Here is a 27,320-nt window from a genome sequence, read left to right as displayed (position 1 = left end):
AATCTCTTCAGATGGGAGTGGTTCTGTTGGTAGCAGTGATTCAACAGAATTTAGAGGCTCAGTGTTTTTAGCTTTCTAATTATCTGCCCATATGTCCCCATTCCAAGTTTCAGGATCCCATTTCTTCCCAATCAATGCCCTCACTTTAACTTCAGACACCTGTTGAGGTTGGCAATTGAGCTGGCATCGTAATTCAGCCACTCTTACAATAAGAGTCTGGGTTTGGCTTTTGGCAATATCAGCTCTGTTACTACCAGAAATAAGGCTTTCTTTCAAAGCACAAGTGGAAGCTTTGAGGTCGTTTATGTGGCACTTGAGCTTTGACTCTGAAGCCCCGAGCGCATCTCTTTCACCAGTTTGCATAGTGAAAGTAGGACCAACCAACCAGCTTCCTTATACTTCTCATTCTGACAGAACTCTAGAAAGATATCACACCTGTTCACCCAGAGCCTCGCCTTTCACCAATGCCTGACCTACTGGTGGTGATATTTTGCGTGTTTGTATTGCCGCCTCATGCCATGGATTAGCAGTGCTCTCTTTACTGCTGGACGCAGAGTCATCAACATCTTTAAGACTAACCAGACTTGAGAACTCTTGTAGGGAAAAAAACATAGCAAAGTTTAGTAAAGCAAAAAGAAAGTTTTATTCGGCATACATTCAAAAAGGCAAAAGTTGAGAAGCGGACAAGCATGCTGCCACAGCCCTGTCTGCCTGAAACCAAAGAAAGTTACAGGCTCATCAGTGCATATTAATGTTACAAATGGGCAAAACCATTGAAAGCTTTACTTTTTCAGAGATTGGCTAGAAACTGTGATCCTACATTTTGAATGTCTTTCTTAACAATCATTGGTACAGGTTTCAGTCAGGAGGGTCTTCATTGGTCCAACAAATTTTCTATTCACTAAATGCTAACAGAAAAAGGTAAGAGTGGAAAGTCTTTTGTGTTCTGTTTGATTGGCTTTATGTGAAATGTTCCCTAAAAGATAATTTCCAAGATTGTTCCATCTATTTTCTTTATCTCGGGGTGCCTTGTGAGTCCTTGTGGGCCCAGCTCCGGCTGGGTCACACTCTCTATGCTCAAGGACAGGGAATAATGATTCCAATATTACTTCCTAAATCAGAACCAATTTAGAAAACTCAACCTTACAATTTTGTTTCTCTAGAACTACTCTCGGTACCAAATGTCTTAGGCTGGCTTCTCTAGAGAAGCAAAACCAGTAAAGCTTATAAATATATATAGAGAGAGATTTATATCAAGGAAACTGCTCATGTGATTGTAGGGGTTCGAATGTCCCAAGTCCTTGGATCAGGATAGAGGCCTTTCCCCAATTCATAGAGCCGTAGAAGCTGGAAAACACAAGATTAGCAGGTCAGAGACCAGGGCTCCCACTCACAGGCTGTGAAGGTCGAGGAATCCCCAAGGTCGGCAGGCAAGACCACAAGGTTTCTCCTGATTCACATGGCTGCGGGGGCTGGTGAACCCAAGATCAGCAGTTCCAGGAGTAGGCCTCTTGCTTGCAGGCTGTGAAGATCGACGAATCCCAAGATGGACAGGTAAGCTGCTACCTCAAGTTCCAAGAACCAGAGGTCAGACAAGGGACAGTTGCTGGATCCAGAACAAGCCAATGACCTTGGCAAGGTGAGCAGGAAGGAAGCAGGCAGCGGAAGGCAAAGAGATGAAGGCTGAGGGGGCAGTGAGCTGCCACAGGTCCCACCCCCACCGGTACCACTTGGCAGATTCCATCATGGGGGTGATTCCATATCAAATTTCAACAGGGAAGTTATCACATTATACAACTGCCAAAACACTGAGAATCATGGCCCAGCCAAGCTGACACACAATCTTAACCATCACAGTGGGAAAGGCAATACCAAATATAGGTGAAGTCTGTACAATTCACCAAGGTAAATGAAGATACTAAGAAGTACACAAGAAAAACAGACAATTTCAGTAAATGCTATAACATACAATTTTGTTTATACAATTTTACAATAACAGTAATAACAACCAAAAAATATGTATATGGTTACATGGGTAAATATGTATGTGTACATGAAGGCACATATGAGTAACTGCACATGCATGTGTAGGTGTATCTGTAGGCTTATGTATACACATGTTCATGTGTGCTGCATACATAGCCATATACATAATAAAGCACATAGGAGGCCCAGTATGGAGACTTCCTAGACATATCCAAACAACTCATGGGTTTGGTTTACTGGGTTAAAAGGCTTGGGACCATAGTCTCATGGGACACCTTAGTCAACGGGCATAACATAGTTCATAAACATAATGCTCTACATTCTAGTTTGGTGAGTAGCATATGCGGTCTTAAAAGTTTTCAAGTGGCCATCTAAGCTACAACTATTGGTCTCTACTAATCTGGAACAAAAGAGAATGAAGGACACCAAACTCAAAGAAGAAGCTAGTTCACAGGACTAATAGCCTACATGAACCATGGCCTCTTCTAATCTGAGACCAGAAGAACTAGATGGTACCCAGTTACCATTATTGGCTGTTCTGACCAGGGACACGATAGAAGATCCCAGATAGAATGGGAGAAAAATGTAGAACAAAATTCAAATTCGTAAAAAAGACCAGACCTACTGGACTGATAGAGACTAGAGGAACCCCCGAAACTATCATCCTAACATACTCTTTGAACTTGGAATTCAATCTATTTCTGGAGGTCACTTTTCAGCCAATTAATGGATTGGCTTGTAACATCTGTGAGTAATGTGCTCCCTTAAACAATCAACTATATGAGACCAAATGGTCAACATTTACCCAAAAGCAAAGATGAGAAAGCAAGAAGGGGAAAGGAAGCTAGATCAACAGAAAGAGAACAAACAGAATGGAAATAATGAGAATGCTGACACATTGTGAAAATTGTAACCAATGTCATGGAACAATTTGTATAAAAATTGTTAAATAAAAACCTAATTTTCTGTGTAAATTTTCACCTAAAACACAATAAAATGTTTTTTAAAAATGCACCAATTCAAGTTTCTACATGTACAATTCAGTGACATTGATTACATTCTTTGAGTTGTAGAACCATTCTCACCCTTCTTTTCTGAGTTGTTCCTCCCCATTAACATAAACTCACTGACCCCCTAAGGTTCCTATCTAATCTTTAGAGTTGCTGTTGTCAGTTGGATCCTGTATAAATAGTTCTCAAAACAGCATAATGCTCAAGGCAGACATCGTTTACTAATTAAGCTAAACTATTGTTTGGTTTTAAGAAGACTTCAGAGGATATTTTCGGTTTCAGGTTTAAAGGTTATCTCAGGGCAACAGCTGGGGGTTCATCCAGCCTCCATGCTCCAGAAAGTATGGAGTCCATGAGAATTTGAAATTCTGTTCTGCATTGTCCCCTTTTTGATCAGGATTCTTCTATAGAACTTTTTGAATTTTAAGATGGCAAAATAAGCATATAAAGCATCATCCAAAACACTGACACATTCTGTCAACTTACGATGACTTCATAATGTATAAGAATAAAGGTAAATTGAAACTACACGTATGACCGCAGTTTTTTTTTTAACTTAAAAATTGTCCAAAAATCCAAAGATTATTTATCAATTAACTCAACCCAGGATTTTAAGGAGTCCTTAGCAAATGTAACTAAACATCCAGAAATTTCAATTTTAGCTATGGCATTAAGCCCTTATGATCCATAGAATTATAAGAAATTTATAAGATCACACCCTTTTAAAAGATATGTCATTAAAATTTCACTTAGTGAAACACCATTTTATACTTTGTAGTCTTCAACGTTTTGTGGAAACAATAACCCATAAGACCAATGTAGGAAATTTAGGGAGTTTAAATCATAAGATGTTTGACCTTAGTTTTATATAAACAGAGCAATTGCTTACATTTAGCCCAAAATTTTATAGACTAAAACCAGGGAGGAAACATTCTTCTTATCTTGTAACTATAGTAATAAAAGCTATTATTTAAATTTATTTGTCCATATTTTTTAAAGTGAAAGAAATACAGTAAATTAAATTTTTTCTTTCTTTCTTCTAGACATTTGTGACTATTTATCTGGACCAGATATTTCTAGAATGTTCACGGAATGACTTTTTTCTGATCAATTGTCATAAAAATTTCCCCAGTGAGGAAAAGACAGAGAGAAAGAAAAAAATATAAAAGGAGAGGAGCCAGCTCTAGGCATACATGAAATTATCACTGTAAAATGCTTAACACCCATTTTGACACACAGACACACACAAATGAGTCATAAGAGGTGTTTTAAAAAGACCTTGAGTCCTTTACAATTTTATCAAGTCATACCATTAAAAAGCCAGTACTTAGAGTCCCTAGGGTGGTGCAAACCTCCACTGCTAACTGAAAGGTTGGAAGTTCAAGTCCACCCAGAGGTGCCTCAGAAGAAAGGCCTGACGATCTACTTCCCAAAAAATCATCCATTGAAAACCTTATGGAGTACAACTCTACTTTGACACACACACAGGATTGCCATGAGTTGGAATCAACTTCAGAGCAACTGGTTTTATTCATACCTGATATATGGAAGAGAAGTCCTGGTGGTACAGTGGTTAAAGAACTTGACTGCTAACCAAAGGGTCGGCAGTTTGAACTCACGAGCTGCTCCATGGGACAAACATGTGGAAGTCTGCTATGCCTTATGGGGCAGTTCTATTCTGTCCTATAGGGTCACTATGAATTGGAATTGACTCGATGGTACTGGGTTTGGGTTTTGATATATGGAAAATGAAGGGTGGACAGTCTTAAACACATTTATTAAAAAAAAAGTGATTGCACTCTTTTAGATACACAAGCCAGTCAAATTGTCCTCACTGAGGTTATGTGAGAAGTTAGCACAAGCTTATTAACAAATTCATGAGGAATTGGCTAACAACTGGTCAAATACAAAAATATCACTTATAAGTGACTTCCACCACTGGTCTGCCAGTTTGTCTAATTTGGTGGCTTGTGTGTTGCTGTGATGCTGGAAGCTATGCCACTGGTATTTCAAATACCAGCAGGGTTACCCGTGGTGGACAGGTTTCAGTGGAGCTTCCAGACCAGAAGGACTACGAAGAAGGACCTAGCAATCTACTTCTAAAAAAACTGCCAGTGAAAACCTTATGAATAGCAGCTGAACACTGCTTGATATAGCGCCAGAAGATGAGGCCCCCAGGTTCGAAGGCACTCAAAAGATGACTGGGGAAGAGCTGCCTCCTCAAAATAAAGTTGACCTTAATGACATGGATGGAGTCAAGCTTTCAGGACATTCATTTCCTGACGTGGCACAACTCAAAGTGAGAAAAAACAGATGCAAATATCCATTAATAATCAGAATGTAGAATGTACAAAGTATGAATCTAGGAAAATTGGAAGTTGTCATAAAATAAATAGAATGCCTGAAGACTGGTATCCAAGGCAGAAGTGAGCTGAAATGACCTAATATTGGCCATTTTTATTCAGACAATCATATGGTTCACTATGCCAGGAATGACAAGTTGAAGAGGAATGGTGTCGCATTCATTGTCAAATAGAACATTTCAAGAACTTTCCTTTAGTCCGATGTTGTCAGTGATAGGATAACATCCATATGCCTGTGAAGAAGACCAGGTAATACGATCATTATTCAAATTTACACGCCAACCACTAATGCCAAAGATGAATAAACCGAAGCTTTTTACCAGCTTCTGCAGTCTGAAATTGATCAAACATCCAATCAAGATGCATTGATAATTACTGATGATTGGAATGCAAAAGTTGGAAACAAAGAAGAAGGATCAGAAGTTGGAAAATACGCCTTGGTGACAGAAACGATGCCAGAGGTCACATGATAGAATTTTGCCTATTCATTGGAAATACCTTTTCGTGATAACATAAACTGTGACTATACACATGAACCTCGCCAGATGGAATACAGAGGAATCAAATTGACTACATTTGTGGAAAGAGATGATGGAGAAGCTCAATATCATCAGTCAGAACAAGGCCAGGGGCCAACTGCAGAAGAGCTGCTCCTTTGCAAGTTCAAGTTGAAGCTGAAGAAAATTAAAACAAGTCCACAAGAGACAAAGTACAACCTTGAGTATATCCCACCTGAATTTAGAGACCGTCTCAAAAATAGATCCGATGTATTTAACACTCATGACCAAAGACCAGATGAGTTGTGGAATGACATCAAGGACATCATATATGATGAAAGCAAAAGGTCATTAAAAAGACAGGAAAGGAAGAAAAGTCCTAAAAGGATGTCAGAAGAGACTCTGGAACTTGTTCTTGAACATAGAGTAGCTAAAACGAATGGAAGAAATAAATGATGAAGTAAAAGAGCTGAACAGAAGAATTCAAACCGTAGCTCAAGAAGACAAAGCAAAGTATTATGATGAAATGTGTAAAAAACTAGAGTTAGAAAACCAACAGGGAAGAACACACTCAGTACTTCTCAAACTGAAAGAACTGAAGAAAAAAATCCAAGCCTCGAGTTTCAATACTGAAGGATTCTATGGGCAAAATATTGAACAATGCAGGAAGCATCAAAAGAAGGTGGAAAGAATACACAGAGTCACTGTACGAAAAAGAATTGGTTGATGTTCAACCATTTCAGAAGGTAGCATATGATCAGGAACTGATTGTATTGAAGAAGTCCAAGCTGCACTGAAGGCATTGGCAAAAAAAACAACGCTCCAGGAATTGATGGAATATCAACTGAGATGTTTCATCAAACAGATGCAACACTGGAAGTGCTCATTCATCTATTACAAGAAATTTGGAAGACGCTACCTGGCCAACCAACTGGAAGAGATCCATATTTATCTCTATTCCCAAGAAAGATAAGAATGGTGATTCAACAGAATGCAGAAATTATTGAACAGTATCATTAATATCATACACAAGTAAAATTTTGCTGAAGATAATTAAAAAATGGTTGCAGCAGTACATCGACAGGGAACTGCCAGAAATTCAAGCCAGGTTGAGAGGAGGACATGGAAAGAGGGATATCATTGCTGATGTCAGATGGATCCTGGCTGAAAGGAGAAAGTGCCAGAAAGATGTTTACCTGTGTTTTATTGACTATGCAAAGGCATTTGACTGTGTGGATCATAACAAATTATGGACAACATTGCAAAGAATGGGAATTCCAGAACACTGAATTGTGCTCATGTGGAGCCTGTACATAGACCAAGAGGCAGTCATTCGAACAGAACAAGGGGATACTGCGTGGTTTAAAATCAGGGAAAATGTGCATCAGGGTTGCATCCTTTCACATGCTTATTCAATCTGTATGCTAAGCAAATAATCCAAGAACCTGGACCATATGAAGAAGAATGCAGCATCAGGATTGGAGGAAGACTCATTAACAACCTGCGATATGCAGATGACACAACCTTGCTTGCTGAAAGTGAAGAGGACTGGAAGCACTTACTGATGAAGATCAAAGACCACAGCCTTCAGTATGGATTACACCTCAACATAAGAAAACAAAAATCCTCACAACTGGACCAATAAGCAACATCATGATAAACGGAGAAAAGATTGACGTCAAGGATTTCATTTACTTGGATCCACAATCAACAGCCATGGAAGCAGCAGCCAAGAAATCAAAAGGTGCATTGCATTGGGCAAATCTGCTGCAAAAGACCTCTTTACAGTATTAAAAAGCAAAGATGTCACTTTGAGGACTGAGGTGCACCTGACCCAAGCCATGGTGTTTTCAATCACCTCAAATGTATGCGAAAGTTGGACAATGAGAAGAATTGATGCCTTTGAATTGTGGTGTTGGCGAAGAATATTGAATATACCATGGACTGCCAGAAGAATGAACAAAACTGTCTTGGAAGAAATACAGCCAGAATGCTCCTTGGAAGCAAGGATGGTGAGACTTGTCTCACATTCTTTGGACATGTTATCAGGAGGGACAAGTCTTTGGAGAAGGACATCATGCTTGGTAAAGTAGAGGGTCAGTGAAAAAGAGGAAGACCCTCAACGAGATGGACTGACACAGTGGTTGCAAAAATGGGCTCAAACACAGCAATGGCTGTGAGGATAGAGCAGGACCAGGCAGTGTTTTGTTCTATTGCACAAAGTGTGTCTTAGAGTCGGAATCGAGTCAGTGGCACCTAACAATGACAACAAGAAGTTACTTGGGCCTTTAACCCTAAGGATAAGCCACCTTGATTCCTGATGGGAAAAATCAGCAGCCTCCCAGCAGGCAAATTATTTACAAAGATCTCTCTCAAAGTCGCTTTTTCATACATAGACAAGACCGAGAAAAGTTCTCAGACAAACAACAGACAAGATGGTGGATAGGTACAAGATGGTGTTAAAAGCCAAATTTCACCAAAGGAAACCAAAGTCAGACTTTAGTTGACTACCCATTCCCAACCTTTGAGTTTTTTAACTTTTTATTACACATATTCTCAAACATACAGAGAAAGAAAAGAGTATAATTAACCCCCATATCCATAATTAGCCTCAAAAATTATCAACATTCTGCCAATTTATTTTCATATACCCCCCCAACCTTTTCTTTTTCTGCAATATTTTAAAAGAAATCCCAGGCACACCATTTCACATGGAAATATACATAAGTCAGTCTTAATCCTAACAAAGTTAATGCAATGTAAATAGAACTACAGTATATACATGAAGGCATGTACTTATCCCATTCACTCATTAAAGCCAGATAGCCAGGCACTATGCTAGGCGCTGGGGATGATAGAACAAGATACCTACATGAGGGCAGGAAACGAATATTTCATTCTAATGTGGAAGACAGAAAATTCATAGATTATTAAGTGAATGAAAACACAATAATTGTTCCTAAGTGATGACGATGAACATGATAGTGAACATTTATTGACCACTTACTATTTTCAGCCCTTTGAAATCATTAACTTGTTTATTCTTCACACTCATCCTCATAGGTAAATACCATTATTATCGTTGTGTGCCATCCACTCAATTCCAACTCATAGTGACCCTACGGGACAGAATCAACTGCCCCATAGGGTTTCCGAGGCTCTAATCTTTACGAAAGCTGACTGCCACATCTTTCTCCCATGGAACAGCTGGTGGATACGAATCATCAACCTTTAGGTTAGCAGCTGAGCGCTTTAACCACTGCACCACCAGATGAGAAAACTGAAACCCAGAGAAATGAAGTACCTTGCTGAAGAGAGTTCATATAGTGAGTGATAGCGCTAGGATTTGAACTGAAGTGGTAGATATTCAGAGGTTGTGCTCTAAGGAAAAAAAAACTAGTTTAATAAGAAGGACCTAGTGATCTACTTCTAAAAAAATTGGCCATTGAAAACCTTATGAATAGCAGCGGAACGTTGTGTGATTGTAACAATTGAGAGGATGGCACAGGATGGGACAGTGCACAGGGTTGCTATGAGTCGGAACTGACTGGACAGCACCTAACGACAACTTTAATATTGTGAAAACCATGCTATTTGTTCATCAAAACATTTCATTTTCTTCCTAAGCACACAGCAGGTGCCAGCTCTCTAGACTTTAAAAGGGCCATGTGACTAATTCTGGCTGTAGGTGGACAAAAAAAAAGTCCCAGTTGAAATTGATGGCTTCCCAAGCTGGAAGGAGCCTGGATCTCTGAGCTACTACTCAGAGGAGAACTGCTGCATCAGGTGCATCTTTTCTGAACTTCATGAGTGTGACAGACAAACTCTTACTATGTTACGTCACTGAGATTTCGGGGTTTGTTTATTATGTCAGCTAATGTAAACTGCACTGATTGGTGGTGGTGGTGCGTGCCGTCAAGTTGATTCCAACTCATAGTGGCCCCATGTGACACAGCAGAACTGTCCCATAGGGTTTTCTTGGTTGTAATCTTTACAGAGGCAGATTGCCAGGCCTTTCTCTCATGCAGTGGCTGATAGGTTTGAAGAGCCAAACTTGTGGTTGGTTCACAGCCGAGTGCTTAACCGTTACACCACCGGGTCTCCTTAATTGCACTAATAGAAATATTGTAAATTAAACTTTAAAATTATGAAATATTTCAAAAATATAAAAAAGTACAGTAAGAATACATTAATAATCATATCTTTGTCCCCAGATTTATTATTATCATGTTTCCTTCAGGCTTTTTCTCAAGAAATCTATTATCTATAACTAATAGCTAATAATCGATTAAGCATCACCTCATCTCTTACTCCTCCCTAGAAGTGACCACTATCCTGAAGGTAGTGTATATCATCCTCATTCACATTTTTGACTTTCATTACAATATATTAAATTACAGAATATTATTTCGCGTGTTTTTAAAACAGACAAAAATAGTATCAAAAGATTGCTTTTTTTCATTCAGTATCGGTGTTTAAGATTTATGTTGATACATGTAGCTCTAATTCATTTTAGCACTGTAACTGATAAATAGAAATACAGTAATTTATCTATGCTACTGAAATTTTTTTTTTATTGCTTTTACAATGTTGCAATGAACTTCTCTATATATGCCTAATATAATACTGGCAGGGAAGGCCTCTTTGAGGAGTTTCTAATTTAAGCTGATACTAGAAGATTAAAAACCAGCCACAAGCCATGTGAAGAGTCCAGGAACAAGTGTTTTCAAGTACCTGGAATGGGGCACTTGCCTGAAGGTGGGAGGGAATGGCATGTACTAGATCCAGTGAGGTTACAGTGTAGTGAGTGAAGGAAAGAGTGGCAAGAGGTGCAAGTGGAGAACCAGGCAAGGGTCACTCTGCTAATGATTTAGAGGCCACAGTAAGAAATTTGGGGTTTATTCTAAATGCAAAGCCTTTAAAATGTACTCCTTATTTTTTTCAAAGTTGGTTAGATCATACCCACAGTACTTGAGTTCCTTCCTTCAATTGCAATGCAGCAGCTGTTAAATGAATGTAGTTACTATTCTTGCTCTCCATTTCGGAGGAATTGATTGCAATATCTTACAAAAACAAACAAAACAAAACAAGAAAGGAAAAATTACTTTTCCTTCCTCACCCTTTGTGTCTGAGGGGTAGCTGTGTATTTCAAAACGAAACCAAATGTATCTCAATTTCATTTTTCCATCCAAAGGGCTTAAAAGGAAATGCTTTTTTTCTCCAAGTTTTGCAATCAATCTGTAAATCAGATTGACTTCATGAAACATCCAAGGATTTTTGGTCAGTTAAAGAGCTGAGGAAATACGCTTATAGTTCTGAAACTATCTCAGGTGTGATAGAATCAGGTGATGGCCAAATCAATGTTAAAAAAAAATCAGTTTTAAAGCAAGTGCAAGACATTAAACAGGGACGGGGGCGATAGACATGGATTAACTAAAGGCTCCTGGAAAGCAGGGCCGACTACTTCAAGAGCAGGGACAAGAAAGCCAGAGGATTTAAGGGCGGTTTCTCCGGTAGAAGGAGCCCTAGGTGGCGCAATAGTTAAGGACTTGGACGCTAACTTAAAGGTCTACAGTCTGGCAACGGGTTTGGGTTTTTTTGGTTTATTTTTCTGCGGTAGAATTGACAGGATCTGGTGGACGGTAACGTGGTCTGCATATATCCAACTCTATTAATTTTGCCCTACTCTTATTTTTTTTCTTATCCCAAATCATATTTTCTTACACTTTTTCCCACGGTTAGAAAAACAAGGACGGGTGCAAAGGTTCTCACATGCGCGCTGCCAGAACAACTCTCGAACGTCTATGGAAGGTCCCCCCGGCCGTGTAAGGCGCCCCACTAAGTGAGCGATTGCTCTGCGCAAATTGCCGCCTTTAAAAGCCCACAGGAGCGAGGGTCAAAGCCGGGAAACGACTGACGTCACGGTGACGAAGCCGACTCCGCCCACACACCAGCTTCCGGCGACTCGCGGCCCCCGCTTCCGTCCGTCCCACCCACGCTCCAGTCCCCGCCCCACTCCCACGCGCCCCTAATACCCCCGGTACTAGAGAGGGGAGAACAGGCACAGGTTGCTGTCGGAAGTCCCCCCTGCAGGTTCTTCTTCCGCTCTGCCAAACGGCTTCCGCTGGGGCAGTCAACATGGACGCTGCGGCTGCCTGGCGAAGCAGCCTCTGATCAGCGGCGGAGGCGCAGCTTGGCGTCAGCAGCGGCCCCCCGCCTCCCTCCCCCCGCCGCTCCCGCCCCTGGGGCCCGCGGGCTAGTCGCTTCATGGGGGCGGGCCTTCGCGGCCCGCGCACTGCTTCCTGTTCAGAGGCTGTCCAGCGGTAGGCGGTGACGACTCTGCCCGCGCCCACTTCGGCGCGGTGAGCGAACGCTCGAGGGCCGCATCTTGTGCCTCTGCACCAGTCCCGACCCTGAGCCGCCATGGCCCCGGTGCAGCTGGAGAACCACCAGCTGGTTCCTCCTGGAGGGGGGGGCAGTGGCGGCCCCGCGTCAGCCCCGGCGCCTCCTCCCCCGGGAGCTGCCGTGGCTGCGGCTGCTGCGGCCGCGGCCAGCCCTGGCTACCGGCTCAGCAGCCTCATCGAATTTTTGCTCCACCGGGCCTACTCAGAGCTTATGGTATTGACGGACCTGTAAGTGCCGCGAAACCCATGCCTGCTCCCCAGCCCCCCTCCCTTCCCGCCCAACTGCTGAGAGGCTTGCGCCTCCCTCACCCCCGAGCGGCTGCTATTTTCCCCGCCGGCTTGCTTAGTGTAGAATTTCTGAACTCAGGGGCTTCAGCGGAGGTGGAGAAGAAGCTTTGCATTTGGGGGTGTTTTTGGCGATGAAGCAGCTGAGACTTGTTAATTATGCGTGTTAGACTTTCACTGAAGATCGTCTTTGGGACTTTTGCTCGAGTTGCCAATATTTCTTTCCTGGAAGCCTTTTAGCCCCAAACCAAGATTACAGTTCAGGGTTTACGAATACATAATATCCGAGCTTTTTTTTAAAAAAAAAGCCCCAAAGATGGGAAATGTTTTACAGCCTCTTGACAATACATTGTAAATATAGGTTGTAAATGTTTGTGACTGAGTTTGAATGCATGAGATACATTGTGTATAGAATAATCCAAAATGTTGATTTCAAGTAGTTTTTCTGGAACGTTTGAGATTTTTTTGAAGTTGTCACGCATTTAGTGTAAGTAAAAGATTTTTTTTTGCGACCGACTTGCTGTTATTATTTCTTGAAGTATGCAGGGAATTTATAAATCTCCGTGTTACCCATGAAATGCTTTGGGCATGATTAGGATTTAAATTCCGTCAAAATACGATCGGAATGCACTGTAATGATATTTTTGAAGTGTGTAATGAAAAGGCGCTTTCAAATTTTGGAGCATATAGTGTCGCTATGAGTCTGAACCGACTCTACGGCAACGGGTTTGGTTTGGTTTTTTATACTTTTAATTTCTGTTTTACATTTGCTAACACAGGTTCAGAAAAACTATGTCAGAATTGTTATCTAAATTAGTTTTTACCTTTTATCTGTTGCTAGACTTCAGATCGGTGTTTTCAGTTGAAATGCATTAGTGTGTAGATGTTAGGCTGTGAAAGTAATTTGTTACTAGAGACTGTTACAATGTTTGTTTGCAGATGACTAAAGGATTAGAATAGTTTCCATTTTTTTCTGTAGAACGTGGCTCTCATTCAATTTTGATACATTGTATTTTTATAGAGTGGCACAGTAAGTGGTAGAGTTAAAGAAGCCTGTCTTGAAACCCTGGTGGAGAACTGGTTAAGAGCTACCCCTACGGCTGCAGTGGGTAGTTCGAATCCACCAGGCTAGTTCTACTCTGTCCTATAGGGTCACTGTGAGTCGGAATCGAAATTCCGTGGCAACGGATTTGTTTTTTGGTTTACCCCTGTCTAAGAAGTCCTTGGGTGGTGCACATGGTTAAGTGCTGGACTACTAGCCAAAGGATTGGCGCTTCGAACCCACCTTGAAAACAAGCCTGGCAATCTGCTTCTGAGAGGTCATGGCCTTGAAAACCCTGTGGAGCAAGCAGTTCTACTCTGCACACGTGGGGCCTCAACCATAACAAACTCTTTTCTAAAGAGAAACTTAAATAGCTACCACAATGAGTAACATAGTCACATAGGAATATACTCTGCACCGTATATTGTTGATTTCATAATAACCCTAAAAAATCGAAGAGAAAGCGTTATGTTCGTGAAGCTGATCTGTCCTATGTATAGCTGTGGAAAAAATGTTGAGAACTGCTCTCAGTGGTTGTGTAATTTGTTTTTTCACAGGGAATTTGTAGAAATTCCTTGAGTTGTGTTCCTAAGCATTACCTTTTTACTATTTTAGGACTTGGGTTCATGAAGAGAGAAACATGTTTTATTGCCTTAGAATAAAAGTGTATAGTTATAGTCCCACATCTTTTATATGATTCTCATATTTATATCTCCAGCACAGACTTCCCCACCGAACTCCAGGCTCTGTATCCAGATGCTTACATTTCAGTATCTAAGGGACATTTCAGTGTACCAAGTCCAGAGCCAAACTCCTGATTCCCCTCAACTCCTCCAAACTTTCTTTCCCATCTTCCTTTCTCACTAAATAGTATCTCTAATGCTCAGGCCAAAAATTTTGGAGTGATTCCTGGCTCCCCTTTTTTGACATCCCACATCCAGTCCGTGAGCAAGTCCTGTCAGCTCTGACTTCAGAATATATTCAGGGTCACGTCGCTTCCACCGTTACCAATCTGATCCAAGCCACTTAATCCTTTACCCAAGTTACTGCAATAATCTCCCAACTGATATCTCTACTACTATTCTTGCTCCTCTACAGTTTCTTCTCTAAACCTGCCAGTCGTTTCCCATCTCATTTAGATTCAAAGGTTTTTATAATCGCCTAAAATAGGCGACCATAAAATTTATCGTCCAAACCAGGACACTTTTGAGTGTGAACGGCGGTGCTGATAATAATGTCAGAACAGCAGGTATAAACTGGGACTATCTTGGACAAACCGGAACATGTGATTATTTTACGTTTGAGGCCCTACATGATCTGTGTCTTCTCTCCCTTACCTCTTTCCTCTCCCTTACCTCTTTCACTTCATTTTCTAACACTCTCCCCCCTTGCTTAGTCCACTCCAGCCACACTACCCTTGATGTTCTTGATGGCGCCAAGCACACTCCTGCCTTAGGGCCATTGCTCCTCCCCCAGCCCCACCCCCCAGAAATCTGTGTGGTTTGCTTTCTAGTTCCCTTTAGGTCTTTGTTCAGATATCACTTATCAGAAAGACTTTCTCTGATCACCCTTAATTAAATAGTACTCTGACCCTTCACTTAATCCTTCTCACACTGCGGCTTTAATTTTCCCTACGGCAGTTATCACCAGCTGCCATTATTTAGTGTCTTGTTTCCCCCCACTGAAATGTAAACTCCTGGATGACAGGGATTTTTATTTGTTTACTATCCCCAGGGCCTAGAACAATGCCTGGTGCATAAGCAGAGCTTAACTATTTAGGAGTCCCTGGATAGCCTGGGGCCTTGGTGGCACAGGGTTTAAAAGCTCAGCTGCTAACCAAAAGGTCAGCAGTTCGAATCCACCAGCCACTCCTTGGAAACCCTATGTATGGGGTAAGTTCTCCTCTGTCCTATAGTGTCACTGTGAGTTAGAAATGACTCCTTTGCAGTGGGTAAGAACAGCCTTGACAATTTAGGTGCTTTATTTTTGAACCCAGATTTCTGTTTTTTCCCTTTGTCCATTCCCCCTTTCCTCTAACGTGTAGACTTTCATCCTAGATTTTAAACTCTACCTTAACTTTTGACTCAGAGTCTACTTTTTTTTTTTTAAACACTTTTTAAAAGGCTTCCAAAGGGACATTTATTCAGAAATTGTTTTTAATTGTGGTGAAAATGTACACAACAAAACATATGCCAATTCAGCAATTTCTACATGTGTAATTCAGTGACATTAATTAACATTCTTCAAGTTGTACAACCATTCTCACTATTTCTTCCAAATTACTCCACCACTATTAACATAAACTCAATGCCCCCTAAGGAAAAACTCCCCATTTCCCTTTCTCTCTCACCCCCAGTAAAAAAAAAAAAAAAAATTTTTTGTTTTGGTAACCACTAATAATTTTGGGTTTCTATTTATATATTTGCTAAGGAGCCCTGCTAGCATAGTGGTTAAAGCACTTGGCTACTTAACTGAAAAGTTGGAGGTTTGAACCCACCAGCTGCTCTGTGGGAGAAGATGTGGCAGTGGCCGTCTGCTCCCGTAAAGATTAAAACTCGACAGCGGTGGGTTTGGGTTTTTTTTTTTTTTTTAATTGCTGATTTTATTTAAGTGAGATCATACAACATTTGACCTTTTGCAACTGATTTATTTCACTCAGCATAATATTTTCAAGGTTCATGCATGTCGTGGCATGCATAGGAATTTCATTTCTTTTTATGGCTGAGTAATATTCCACCATATGTATATACCACATTGTGTTTATTACTCATCTCTTGATGAACATTTTGGTTGTTTTCACCTTTTGGCTATTGCAGAAAATGCTTTCACCACTTCTGGGTATAGACCTAGGATTGGGATTGCTGGGTCCTATGGCAATTCTATATTCTACTTTTTGAGGAACCACCAAACTGTCTTCCATGGTGGTTGTACTATTTTACATCCCCCCCCCCCTTTTTTTTAACCTCTTTTAATTAGAATCAGAAAATGCCAGGATCTCAGTCATATAAACTTGTCTCATCACACTTTGGGGTAAATAAGTTTCAGTGCCTTCTTCCAAACATTTGCACTTCAGGGCTTTTACTGCAAATGGTGGAATTTAAGATTTGTTACCCACTGAGGAATTTCAAATAGATTAGGAAGAAGTGGGGGAAAGGGGAGGCAGGCAACAAAAGCCTTTGTCCCTGAAATAATACCTCTGACTTGAGATGATCCTTTTAGGGTTCCTAGGGCAAGTGGTGAGAAGCTCTGGTGGCACAGTCGGTGGTTCGAAGCCCCCAGCTGCTCTGTGGGAGAAAGATGTGGCAGTCTGCTTCCAGAAAGATTACAGCCTCGGAAACCCTGGGGGGCAGTTCTGCCCTGTCCTGTACGGTCACTATGAGGTCACTATGAATCGGAATCGACTCAGTGGCAGTGTGGTTTTTTAGAGCAGGTGGGAAGAGCTGGAACAGTGACTCCCGTTCCCAAAAGCTCTGTTCTTTTGTCTGTTTGAGTGTGCACACACAGGCACCTCTTGTTGTCATCCTCTCCCTCCCTTGAGAACAAGGGCTGCGACTTCTGAAGGAGTGTTCCCAGGGGCTTTTGCATGCAGAGGAACTTGCCAGTGGCTGCTTTTATTTGCAACCTAATAATAATGGCCTTAATTTCTACTCCATCCCTCTGATCTGCTGGTCCTTCCAGACCTTACCTAGTTCCTTTATTACTCTCATCATAGCTTCAGCTTCTTCTGTCTTCCCTGCGACTTACAGATAACTACAAGCCAGAGCCCATTTTAATAGTTTCTCCTCCTGGTACCACCTCTGGCAGTGGTTTTAGTTTTTCTATTCCTGTAGCATGCAGGTGGGAGGAGGGGATCTAAGCAGCTATAAAAATGGATTAGGTGTGGGAAGGCATGAGAGTTGTTCAGACCATTGAGCCTTGGGTGCAGGACAGAGGTTAACAGGGTCTTTCTAAGCATCAGAGAGGGTTAAACGGTATAATTGGTCAAGGAAAATAGTGACATTGATTGAGAACTAGTGAAAAGAACAGAAATCGGAATCTTAGTGGAGCTATTTAAAAGGAATGCAAATCATTTACATCTAACCACTGGGCAACATCGGAATGACTCTAAATCCCTTGATTGACTCTGGCCCTTTTATGTGCTTAGTTTCCACTTTTACCTGTCATAACAAAACATGGAGGGATTATCGCTTGGAACCAAGGGTCCACTGGATACAGGGAGACTGGCAACTGAATCGTACTCCCGCATCTGAGACCATTTTGGCCTTAAAAGAATATTTTCTTTTGCTCTGTATGATACGGTGTGCTAATGTAAGACTTTGGCTTTTTAGTTGTTTGAGGTTCACGCAAGTCATTTTGAAGTATTCTAAATGGAGAGAAATGCTCCTTTGTTGGTTCTGCCTTTATAGCTATATTGCCTGTAAGAGCTTTTTTCTGTTTTTCTTAAGCACAAATATTTAATAGGGTTAAAGTAAAGACCTTTAGCACATTTTGTTGAAGGTATGTATATATTTAATCAATTTCCTTTTTTTTTTTCTTAGACTGCCACGGAAATCTGATGTGGAAAGGTGAGTATGAAAAAAAAAAAACAAAAAACCCTGAAATCTCTCTCTGTGTTGATATATATATGTGTGTGTTACAGGGCTGTGGATTGGTGATTTTTCACATCATGTGTTTAGGAAGCCCTGGGAAGTGTAATTTATTCATCATTGGAAATATTTGGTGTGAGATCAGCTCTGTTCTTTCTGTTCTACAAACCTTTATTGTGTGACCTATCAGGTCAAGTTCAGGGGGAGGGGGAAAAGATGTAGAAAATGCAGTCCCTGATGCAAGAAGCTGAGGAGCAGGCTGGCTTTAGAAAGTTGGCTGCTAATTTACCATTTGCTACGATGATGATATTAGGTATCTTGAGAAAACTGACTTGTGCCTACTACTTACTGTTGCTGTTTTACAGTTGAGAGAATTTTGGTTCCATTGGAATTTGGGGCTTAAGACATAACTAAACACTAGTATGTTTCCATAAGGAGCCCTGGTGGCGGAATGGTTAAGCACTTGGCTGCTAACTGAAAGCTCGGTGGTTCGAACCCACCAGCCGCCCTGCGGAAGGAAAGACCTGGTGATCTGTTCCTGTAAAGATTCCAGCCTAGGAAACTACCACTATTGGGCAGTTCTACTCTGTCCTATAGGGTCGCTATGAGTTGGAATCTACTTGACGGCACATAACAACAGTATATTTCCATAGGCCAAAGGAGAAAGATAAATGAAGGTTTCAAGAAGATCATGTGATGGGAATTTCAGTTGTGACTATAGGATAGGCTACTTGACTATATCTTTGACACTACTTATGCTTCTTGGTTGGTTTTTGTTTTTTATATCAAGTCACTAGCTAGCTTTTTAGCATTTATTAGGGGCTACACTCCACCACCACCCTAGAAAAAATCTCATTGCGGTTGAGTCAATTCCAACTCATAGTGACCCTGTAGGACAGAGTAGAACTGCCCATAGAGTTTCTAAGGCTGTAATCTTTATGGAAGCAGACTGCCATATCTTTCCCCTGTGGAGCGGCTGGCGGGTTCGAACCACTGACCTTTGGGTTAGCAGCCAAGCCCTTAACTACTGCACCACTGGGGCTCCTTACCACAACCCCACCAACCCAATTAGACCCCCCCTTTTTTCTTCATTGTACTTTAGATGAAGGTTTACAGAGCAAACTAGTTTCTCACTTAACAATTAATACACATATTGTTTTATGACACTGGTTGTCAACCCCATGACATGTCAACACCCTCTTCTTCTCGACCTTGGGTTCCTCATTACCGGCTTTCCTGTCCTCCTGCCTTCTTGTCCTTGCTCCTGGGCTGGTGTGCCCATTTAGTTTCCTTTTGTTTTATGGGCCTGTCTAATCTTTAGATGAAGGGTGAACCTCAGGAGTGACTCCATTACTGAGCTGTAATTTCTGGGGTTGGGGGGCCATGCTCTCGGGGTTTCTCAAGTCACTGTCAGACCAGTAAGTCTAGTCTTTTTTTGTGAGTTAGAATTTTGTTCTGTATTTTCTCCGGCTCTGTGTGGGGACCCCCTGTTGTGATCTCCCTCAGTCAGTGGTGGTAGCTGGGCACCATCTAATTGTACTGGACTCAGTCTGGTGGTGGCTGTGGTAGTTGTGGCCCATTAGTCCTTTGGACTAATCTTTCCCTTGAGTCTTTAGTTTTCTTCATTCTCCCTTGCTCCAGATGAGGTGAGACCAGTGTATCTTAGATGGCCGCTCACAAGCTTTTAAGACCCCAGACACTGCTCACCAGAGTAAAACATAGAACATTTTCTTTATAAACTGTGTTATGCCAGTTGAGCTAGATGATCCCCGAGACCAGAGTCCCCACAGCCCAGTAATTGGTCCCTCAGGGAGTTTGAATGTGTCTTTGGAGCTTCCATGACCTTGCCTTGGACGAGTTATGCTGGATGCCACAGGATTGTGTTCTGTCTTTCCCTTCACCAAAGTTATGACTCACCTGTTGTCTATTTAGTGTTTTCCCCTCTCACCGTTCGTCTCCCTTGTAACCATCAAGGATTGTTTCTGTGTGTAAACCTTTTCATGAGTTTTTATAGTAATGGTCTTACACAATATTTGTCCTTTTGTGATTGACTTGTTTCACTCAGCATAGTGTCCTCCAGATTCATCCGTGTTGTGAAATGCTTTGCAGATCCATCATTGTTCTTTCTCTTTGTGTAGTACTCCATTGTGTATATGTACCACACTTTGTTTATTCATTCATCTGTTGATGGACACCTAGGTTGTTTCTATCTTTTTGCTATTGTGAACAATGCTGCGGTGAACATGGGTGTGCATATGTCTGTTTGTATGACAGCTCTTATTTCTCTAGGATATATTCCTAAGAGTGGAATTGCTGGATCATATGGTATTTCTATTTTTAACTTTTTAAGGAAGCGCCATATCATTTTCCAAAATGGTTGTACCATTTTGCATTCCTACCAGCAGTGCATAAGAGTTCCAATCTCCCTGAAACCTCTCCAACATTTTTTAAATTTTCTGTTTTTTTGATTAGTGCCTGTCTTGGTTATCTAGTGCTGCTGTAACAGAAATACCACAAGTGGATGGTTTTAACAAAGACAAATTTATTTCCTCCCAGTAAAGTGGGCTAAAAGTCCAAAGTTAGGGCATCAGCTCCAAGGGAAGGCTTTCTCTCTCTGTTGGCTGTGGAGGAGGGTCCTTGTCCTCAATCTTCCCCTGGTCCAGGAGCTTCACAGGTGGAGGGACCCCAGGTCCAAAGGATGCACTCTGCTCCTGGTGCTGCTTTCTTGGTGGTATGAGGTCCCCACTCTCTGCTTGCTTCCCTTTCCTTTTAACTCTTGTCTAAGATAAAAGGTGGTATAGGCCACACCCCAGGGAAACTCCCTTTACATTGGATCAGGGATGTGGCCTGAGCAAGGGTGTTACATCCCACCCTAATCCTCTTTAACCACAGACAGAGATTATGATTTATAACACACAGGAAAATAAAAAAATGGAGGACAACCACACAATACTGGGAACCATGGCCTGACCAAGTTGACACGTAGTTTTGGGGGACATAATTCAATCCATGACAGAGCCAGTAATGTCGGAGTGAGATGGTGTCTCATTGTGGTTTTGATTTGCATTTATCTAATGGCTAGTGATCCCCGAGCATTTCCTCACCTATCTGCCATTTGACCTTTTTTGATAGAATAAAAAAAAAAAGTAGAAGGGACAAATAGGGTATGCCTGTGCTATAGGGTTGCTATGAGTCGGAATTGACTCGACGGCACTGGGTTTGGTTTTTGGTTTTGGTGTTATGGTTGGGTTGGTCAGTTTTGAAGGAAGGAAATGGTAGCCAGGATTTGTTCTGTCCATGCTGAGGTAGGAGGCGAAACCAGGGCCTTTGGAAGACTGATTTATACTGCCTATCACCTGAGACGGTTTGGTGTCAGAAAACCATGTTACAGTAGTTTACGAAGGGAGACATCTCCTTTCCAGTAGAGGAGCTCCATGGGAAACCAAGTTAATAGCGTCACAAATGTGTTTGCTGTATAAGATGCGGCTGAGTTAGAGCGACCACACTGAGGTGGCTGCCAGACCTTAATGCACGTTTCACGTGTCTGCTGTGGCCCAGTCGTGCTGGTGATGCTCTGCTTACTCTTAAGACCCTTCACAGATATTGGCAAAGAGTCACAGTTTGATCTGTGTCCTTGATCCTTCTCTTTATAGTACTGCTGGCCACATTGCTGGCTGATATTTAAGGAAGCCTTTGTGGGCTACGTATGCTTTCAATAGGAGCTGAACTCTGTAGTCTTCAGTCAGGACTATGCTTCAGCAAAAACTTATTTTGGTGCCGTGCATCATGGTGTCGCTGTTGGGAGATGCAGAGATAATGGGTTAATCTGTAGGTCATTGAACAGCTGTATTTCAGGGTCCCTTTGGAGGGAGATTGGTGTCTTGCTGGGTCCTGTTGTCAGGCCTGGGCTGTTGAATTTTTTTTTCAGTGTCTTACGATAAACCATGAAAGTTAAGATTATCAGTTTTGTAGGTGACATGAAGTGGAGAGGTCTAGCTAACACATTAATTGGCAGAATAGAGCTTTTAATAACACTTTTGAAGCTTTATGAGGAGATGATAAAAATACCCATGAGTATTGGGAGGAAAGCGCTGTAGTGGATAGACCCTCTAGCTTTTAATTTTTGAGTCCCTGAGTGGCACAAATGGTTAAGTGCTTGACTACAGCCAAAAGGTTGGTGGCTCGAACCCACCCAGTGGCTCTTCGGAAGGCAAGCCTGGCAAGCTGCTTCCAAAAGATCAGAGCCGCGAAAACTCTATGGAGAGCTCTACTCTGCACACATGGGGTCGCCACGAGTCGGAATCGACTCAGCGGCAACTAACAACAGCTTGTATTTTTAGTACTCATCTTACTTTTTTAAACTTTGCTTGGATAAGTTAACGCCTCCAAATTTGTCATTGGAATTAGTATGGTAAAGAGTTGCATGGTTAAGTTCTTTGATTTTTCAACTTTTTAAATCATACTCCTGCAAGATGGGAAATGCCCCTTGCTTTTGTAGGAAGAATACAGCTTCAGGTTTTGGTAAAGATTTACTTCAGTTCCCTCTCTTTTACAAAAAAGGTTATACATACGTCTAATTCCTAACTCCTAAGTTTAGCCCCATCTGTCACTCACTCAGTTAAATTCTACTTCCACATATCCATGAATTTGGAATATTTTAACAACTTTTATTATAATATAAAATTAATAAAAAAAAATGACTCATCGCTAAAACATTTTATTGGATTTATTACTCTCAGGTGAAAAATAAAGCATATCCAGGAGGTATACAAAAAGTATGAAAACAATCATATTTAGATAAGTATAATTGGGTCATTTTGTTGTAGTGGATGTAAATGAAGATTAATTCATTTTTGAACTCAGATGAAATAAATTGTGAACTACTCTTTCTAATATTCTTGTTCATTAAAAATTGTTTTGTTTTATAGGAAAATAGAAATAGTGCAGTTTGCTAGCCGAACACGCCAACTCTTCGTTCGATTGTTAGCTTTGGTAAAATGGGCTAATAATGCTGGCAAAGTGGAAAAATGTGCGGTGAGTTAATCTTTTGCTTTTATTTTGTATAAAGTAACATCTTAGAATGTTAACTTGTAGACAGTTTTGAGAAACATTACTTATGTGAGTAATCATATTTCTGTATGATGATGTATAATATATTTTTGTGGAAACTTAATATTTATTTTTGAACACCTGGTCAGAAAGAAAAATGAGAGCTCTGTCTGGAGATATCGTTATTCTGGGAGACTTTAAATATGAGACTTGAACTAAAGGTGCAGATGGTAAATATGAGACTCGAACCAAAGAGAGAAAATGATACCTTAGAGTTTGTAGATTACTCCCTTATATTTTGCCTATTGATTCTTGACAACCCTATGAGAATGGCAGAGTAGCTATCTTCCTATTTTACAAATGAAGAAAAGATGCGGTTCCTAGAAGTTAAATGGCTTTCTCAAAGACACACAGCTGATAACATTTATCTGTTCATTTGTCTCATTCTCCAAACTTTTCTTGGGCACAGGGCATAAGGTATGGAGTATGGACACCTGAGTAAGGCAAAGTCCTTGCCCTCAAGGAGCTCAAGATCTTTTGACCCTTGAATCACTCTTTTTAATTCAAAGGACTGACGTGAAGTATACCAAAGATGCTAAAAGCTATTCCCCCCTCAAAAAAAGGGGGTGCTGTAGCTGTGTTGAAGAAACATTAAAGAGGAGGAAAAAATCAGTAGGGTATCTCGTATTAGCTTATTGAGCTCATGACTTGGGGGAAGATCATTTATTAAAAGATGAGACACTCAATTACTTCTGTTTTACTTCATTCACTTCTGATGAGTTTCATACTAGAAAGGGTAGCATAATTATCATAGAGTGAATAGTCTTGAAATAGTGACTTTAATTTATGTGCTTTATTTGAGTTCAGTTTTCCAGACCCAGCTCTACAAGGCCAAGAAAACTTCTAACCACTATAAAATATTTTTGGGAAGTGGAGGAAAGAGGGTAGATTCTCCGAGTAAGCTTGACATTGATGCTCAGTTAAATCTTTTTTTCCACTCAATAATGTAATCATGTTTAAAAATTTTACCAGTTTTCATAGCTTAAAGCAGAAAACAACTTTACCTTGGTCAGCTAAATTACAGGTAGTCCTTGATTTACGACGGGGTTCCGTTCCAATGACTCCATTGTAAGTCAAATACCTCATTTTTTGTTTTTAGTTTTCATTATTATTGCCTTTTTATTATCAGTATCTTCATAAACCTGACCTTTATTTGTCTTTGGGGGTTGGAAACATTACACATAAGCTTACAGATGTATTTAATACATATACACATACATTAAAAAACCGCAAATCATAAAAATTTATTCCAGTGATGAACAATTGGACAATGTTGGCATTTTGTCAGTTGTGATAATAACTCTACTTGTGGAAGGTTCTGGATCATCCAGATTATCCCTGGGAATGGGGGTGGTATTTCTAGTCAGAAAAGTAGCGAGAGTTGTCTGTATGGTTTTTTTCTTTTTTTCTTTATATATTTTGTGGTAACATCTCACTGCTTCCTGAATCTGCCATTGAGTTTAGCAAAGTGATCAGTGTTTGGGCCCGTGTTTTCAAGCAACTGAAGCTCCTAATTTAGTTTAGAAAAAAACTCCAACTAATCTTTTCACTGTAAAATTTTTTGACAACTTCTCTCCTTACTCTTCCTCATTATTTCTTTCTTCTTCAGCATTTTTTTCCTCTTCAAAATCCATTAAGTCCTGATGTGTCAATTCCCCTTATTCGTGATCTTCGAGCTGTTCCACATTGGTGATACCAAGTTCTAAATTCAGTATCCTTGCCATATGGATGATTTTTCCACTGATCTCTTCCATCATATTATCCTGATCAAATGCTTTGAGCGTGTTTACGTAACTCAGCAATTTTTTCCATATCCTCTGCATGCACTTTCCCATAACTTCCTCCCAGGAAGATGCAGTGTTCCAGATGCACTGATGGTCATTAAGTGCGGTTTGCCGTTAACTCGAATACGTCGTCGTAAGTTGCAGACCACCTATATATTAAAAATCGTACTTAAATTTTCTTAAGTTTATCAGGCTTCCTAGATAAATTAAAGTTAGCTACCCAGTATAGCTATACCATAATAGATTTATTTTTAGCACTCTGACAAATCAAATTGAAAAGATTTTTACAGTAATTTTTATATTTGCAGATCTGTGAGGATTTGCCCATTCCATGAAATTCCACTTCTGGGAGGAATCTATAACACAAGTGTGTTTCTGCATATCCTCACGATTTTCCTGGTGTCTCACTTCAGTTTTAGCCCACTGCCTTTGGTCATCCTGTTTTACTAGGTTCTCCCTCCACTTTTTTTCTTTTCAAACTTAGAAACAAAACCTGATTTTCGCTGGGGGGGAAAAATTTTATTTATTTATTTTTTAAGTTAATGCTTAATGACAGCCCTGGCAGCTAAGCAAATGGCAAGGCTGAAGAATTCTGTAAGACGCATCCAGCCACATGGCTTCTCTCTGTAGGAGTAAGCTGATATCCTTCTATAAAACACTGATCACAGGTTTCTTTAGGGGTAGAACATTTTATCCCATATATTAAGTTTTTCATATGGCAAAAAAGAAAACCTTTTATTCATCTGTGTCAGTTGTTCATGTAATTGAGAAATTGAAGTTTGTAAACAGAAATTCTTTGTACACTGTTATGCATCATTCAAAGAATAGATTTTGTTATAAATACTAATAAAAGGCTTATTTATCAGAAAGCTTACAATTTACTTCAGTGTTTTCAAAATTTAAGCACTGAGCCTAATGAGTCTATTTTGGCTGAAATGAAGAAGCATAGTGTTAAACAAACAAACCCATTGCCATTCGGGTTGATTCCGACTTATAGCGACCCTACAGGACAGAGTAGAACTGCCCCATAGAGTTTCCAAGGAGCATCTGGTGGATTCAAACTGCCGACCCTTTGGTTAGCAGCTGTAGCTCTTAACTACTACACCACCAGTGTTTCTGAAGCATAGTATAGTGTTTCTGAAAAGCTTAAGGTTTCTTCTCAATGATTACTTAATTTGGGGTAATCTTTTATTAGAGATGCTTTAGTGAAAAGTTAGGTATTACTGTAGTGTATCAAAGTCAAGTATTCAGTTTTTCAAATCTGGTCTTAAATCCCTTATTATACTGTGGGTATTTAAATTACCTGTTTGATAGCTCCAAGTTGTGCTTCTGTGATATAATGTCAAACAAAATCCAAAATTCTTGATTCTGATATTGAGCCATATTGCATTAATCTTTCTTTAATTCATAGTATAGCAGTCTCTTACTAGTTTTCTGAATTAGCTGTTCAAATCATATTCTGAATTAAGTTCCATACTGAATTTATATGACGTTATGGTATCTTTGTTTTGAGACTGTAGATACAGATGTGTTTATGTCAGGGATAAAGTCCATCAACTGAGTAATTAGAGGATTGTGGATGTTTTGACACACTTCTGTTCTCAGTCTGGTTATTATTTAACTAGTCTCATTAGAGGTTCTGAGATAATAATCTTTGGCAATGACGAACATAAATGACTTGTGTAGCTGAGTGTGTAAATCCACAACGTATAGAACTCCACTAATGGTGAAGTAGTCTTGTTAATGTTCTATCTAAGGAAAAAGGGAAAATCTCTCTTTCGTTCTCCAAGAGTGTTTTTTTTTAAACAGGTTTATTAAGATATATTCCATATATTATACAAGCCACCCATTTAAAGTGTGCAATTCAGTGGTTTTTAGTATATCAGAGAGATGTGCAACCATCACCACAGTCAATTTTAGAACACTTTTCATCACCTCAAAAAGAAACCCCATACCCTTTAGTTGTCTGGCCCTTAGCCCTAAACAACCACTAATTTACTTTCTATCTGTATAGATTTACATGTTCTGAACATTTCATATAAATGCAATTGCATAATATGTGGCCTTTTGTTTTCCTTTTTACGACTAAATAATATTTCGTTGTATAGATAATACCATAAACCTTGGTGGCGTAGTGGTTAAGTGCTACGGCTGCTAACCAAAGGGTCGGCAGTTCGAATTCGCCAGGCGCTCCTTGGAAACTCTACGGGGTACTTCTATTCTGTCCTATAGGATCACTCTGAGTCAGAATTGA

The 27,320-nt window shown here is 40.4% G+C and overlaps 1 protein-coding gene across 3 annotated transcripts in view; it reads left to right on the top strand.

The window, feature by feature from the left end:
- Positions 1-12,145: 12,145 nt before the first annotated feature.
- Positions 12,146-27,320, top strand: part of MED14 (mediator complex subunit 14) — a 77,748-nt gene continuing 62,573 nt past the window's right edge. For 2 of the 3 annotated variants that reach the window (XM_064278148.1, XM_010597778.3), the window contains exons 1-3: positions 12,146-12,488; positions 18,126-18,152; positions 23,102-23,207. In XM_064278148.1, the coding sequence (XP_064134218.1) occupies positions 12,280-12,488; positions 18,126-18,152; positions 23,102-23,207 (342 nt within the window). In that variant the 5' untranslated portion in view covers positions 12,146-12,279. The remainder of the gene's footprint in view (positions 12,489-18,125; positions 18,153-23,101; positions 23,208-27,320) is intronic. The other variant, XM_064278147.1, reaches the window with a different exon arrangement.

This window comes from Loxodonta africana, chromosome X (assembly GCF_030014295.1).
Source record: "Loxodonta africana isolate mLoxAfr1 chromosome X, mLoxAfr1.hap2, whole genome shotgun sequence".
Lineage (NCBI taxonomy): Eukaryota > Metazoa > Chordata > Mammalia > Proboscidea > Elephantidae > Loxodonta > Loxodonta africana.
Note: the sequence above shows the minus strand (reverse complement) of the source record. Positions and strands in the feature narration are given on the sequence as shown.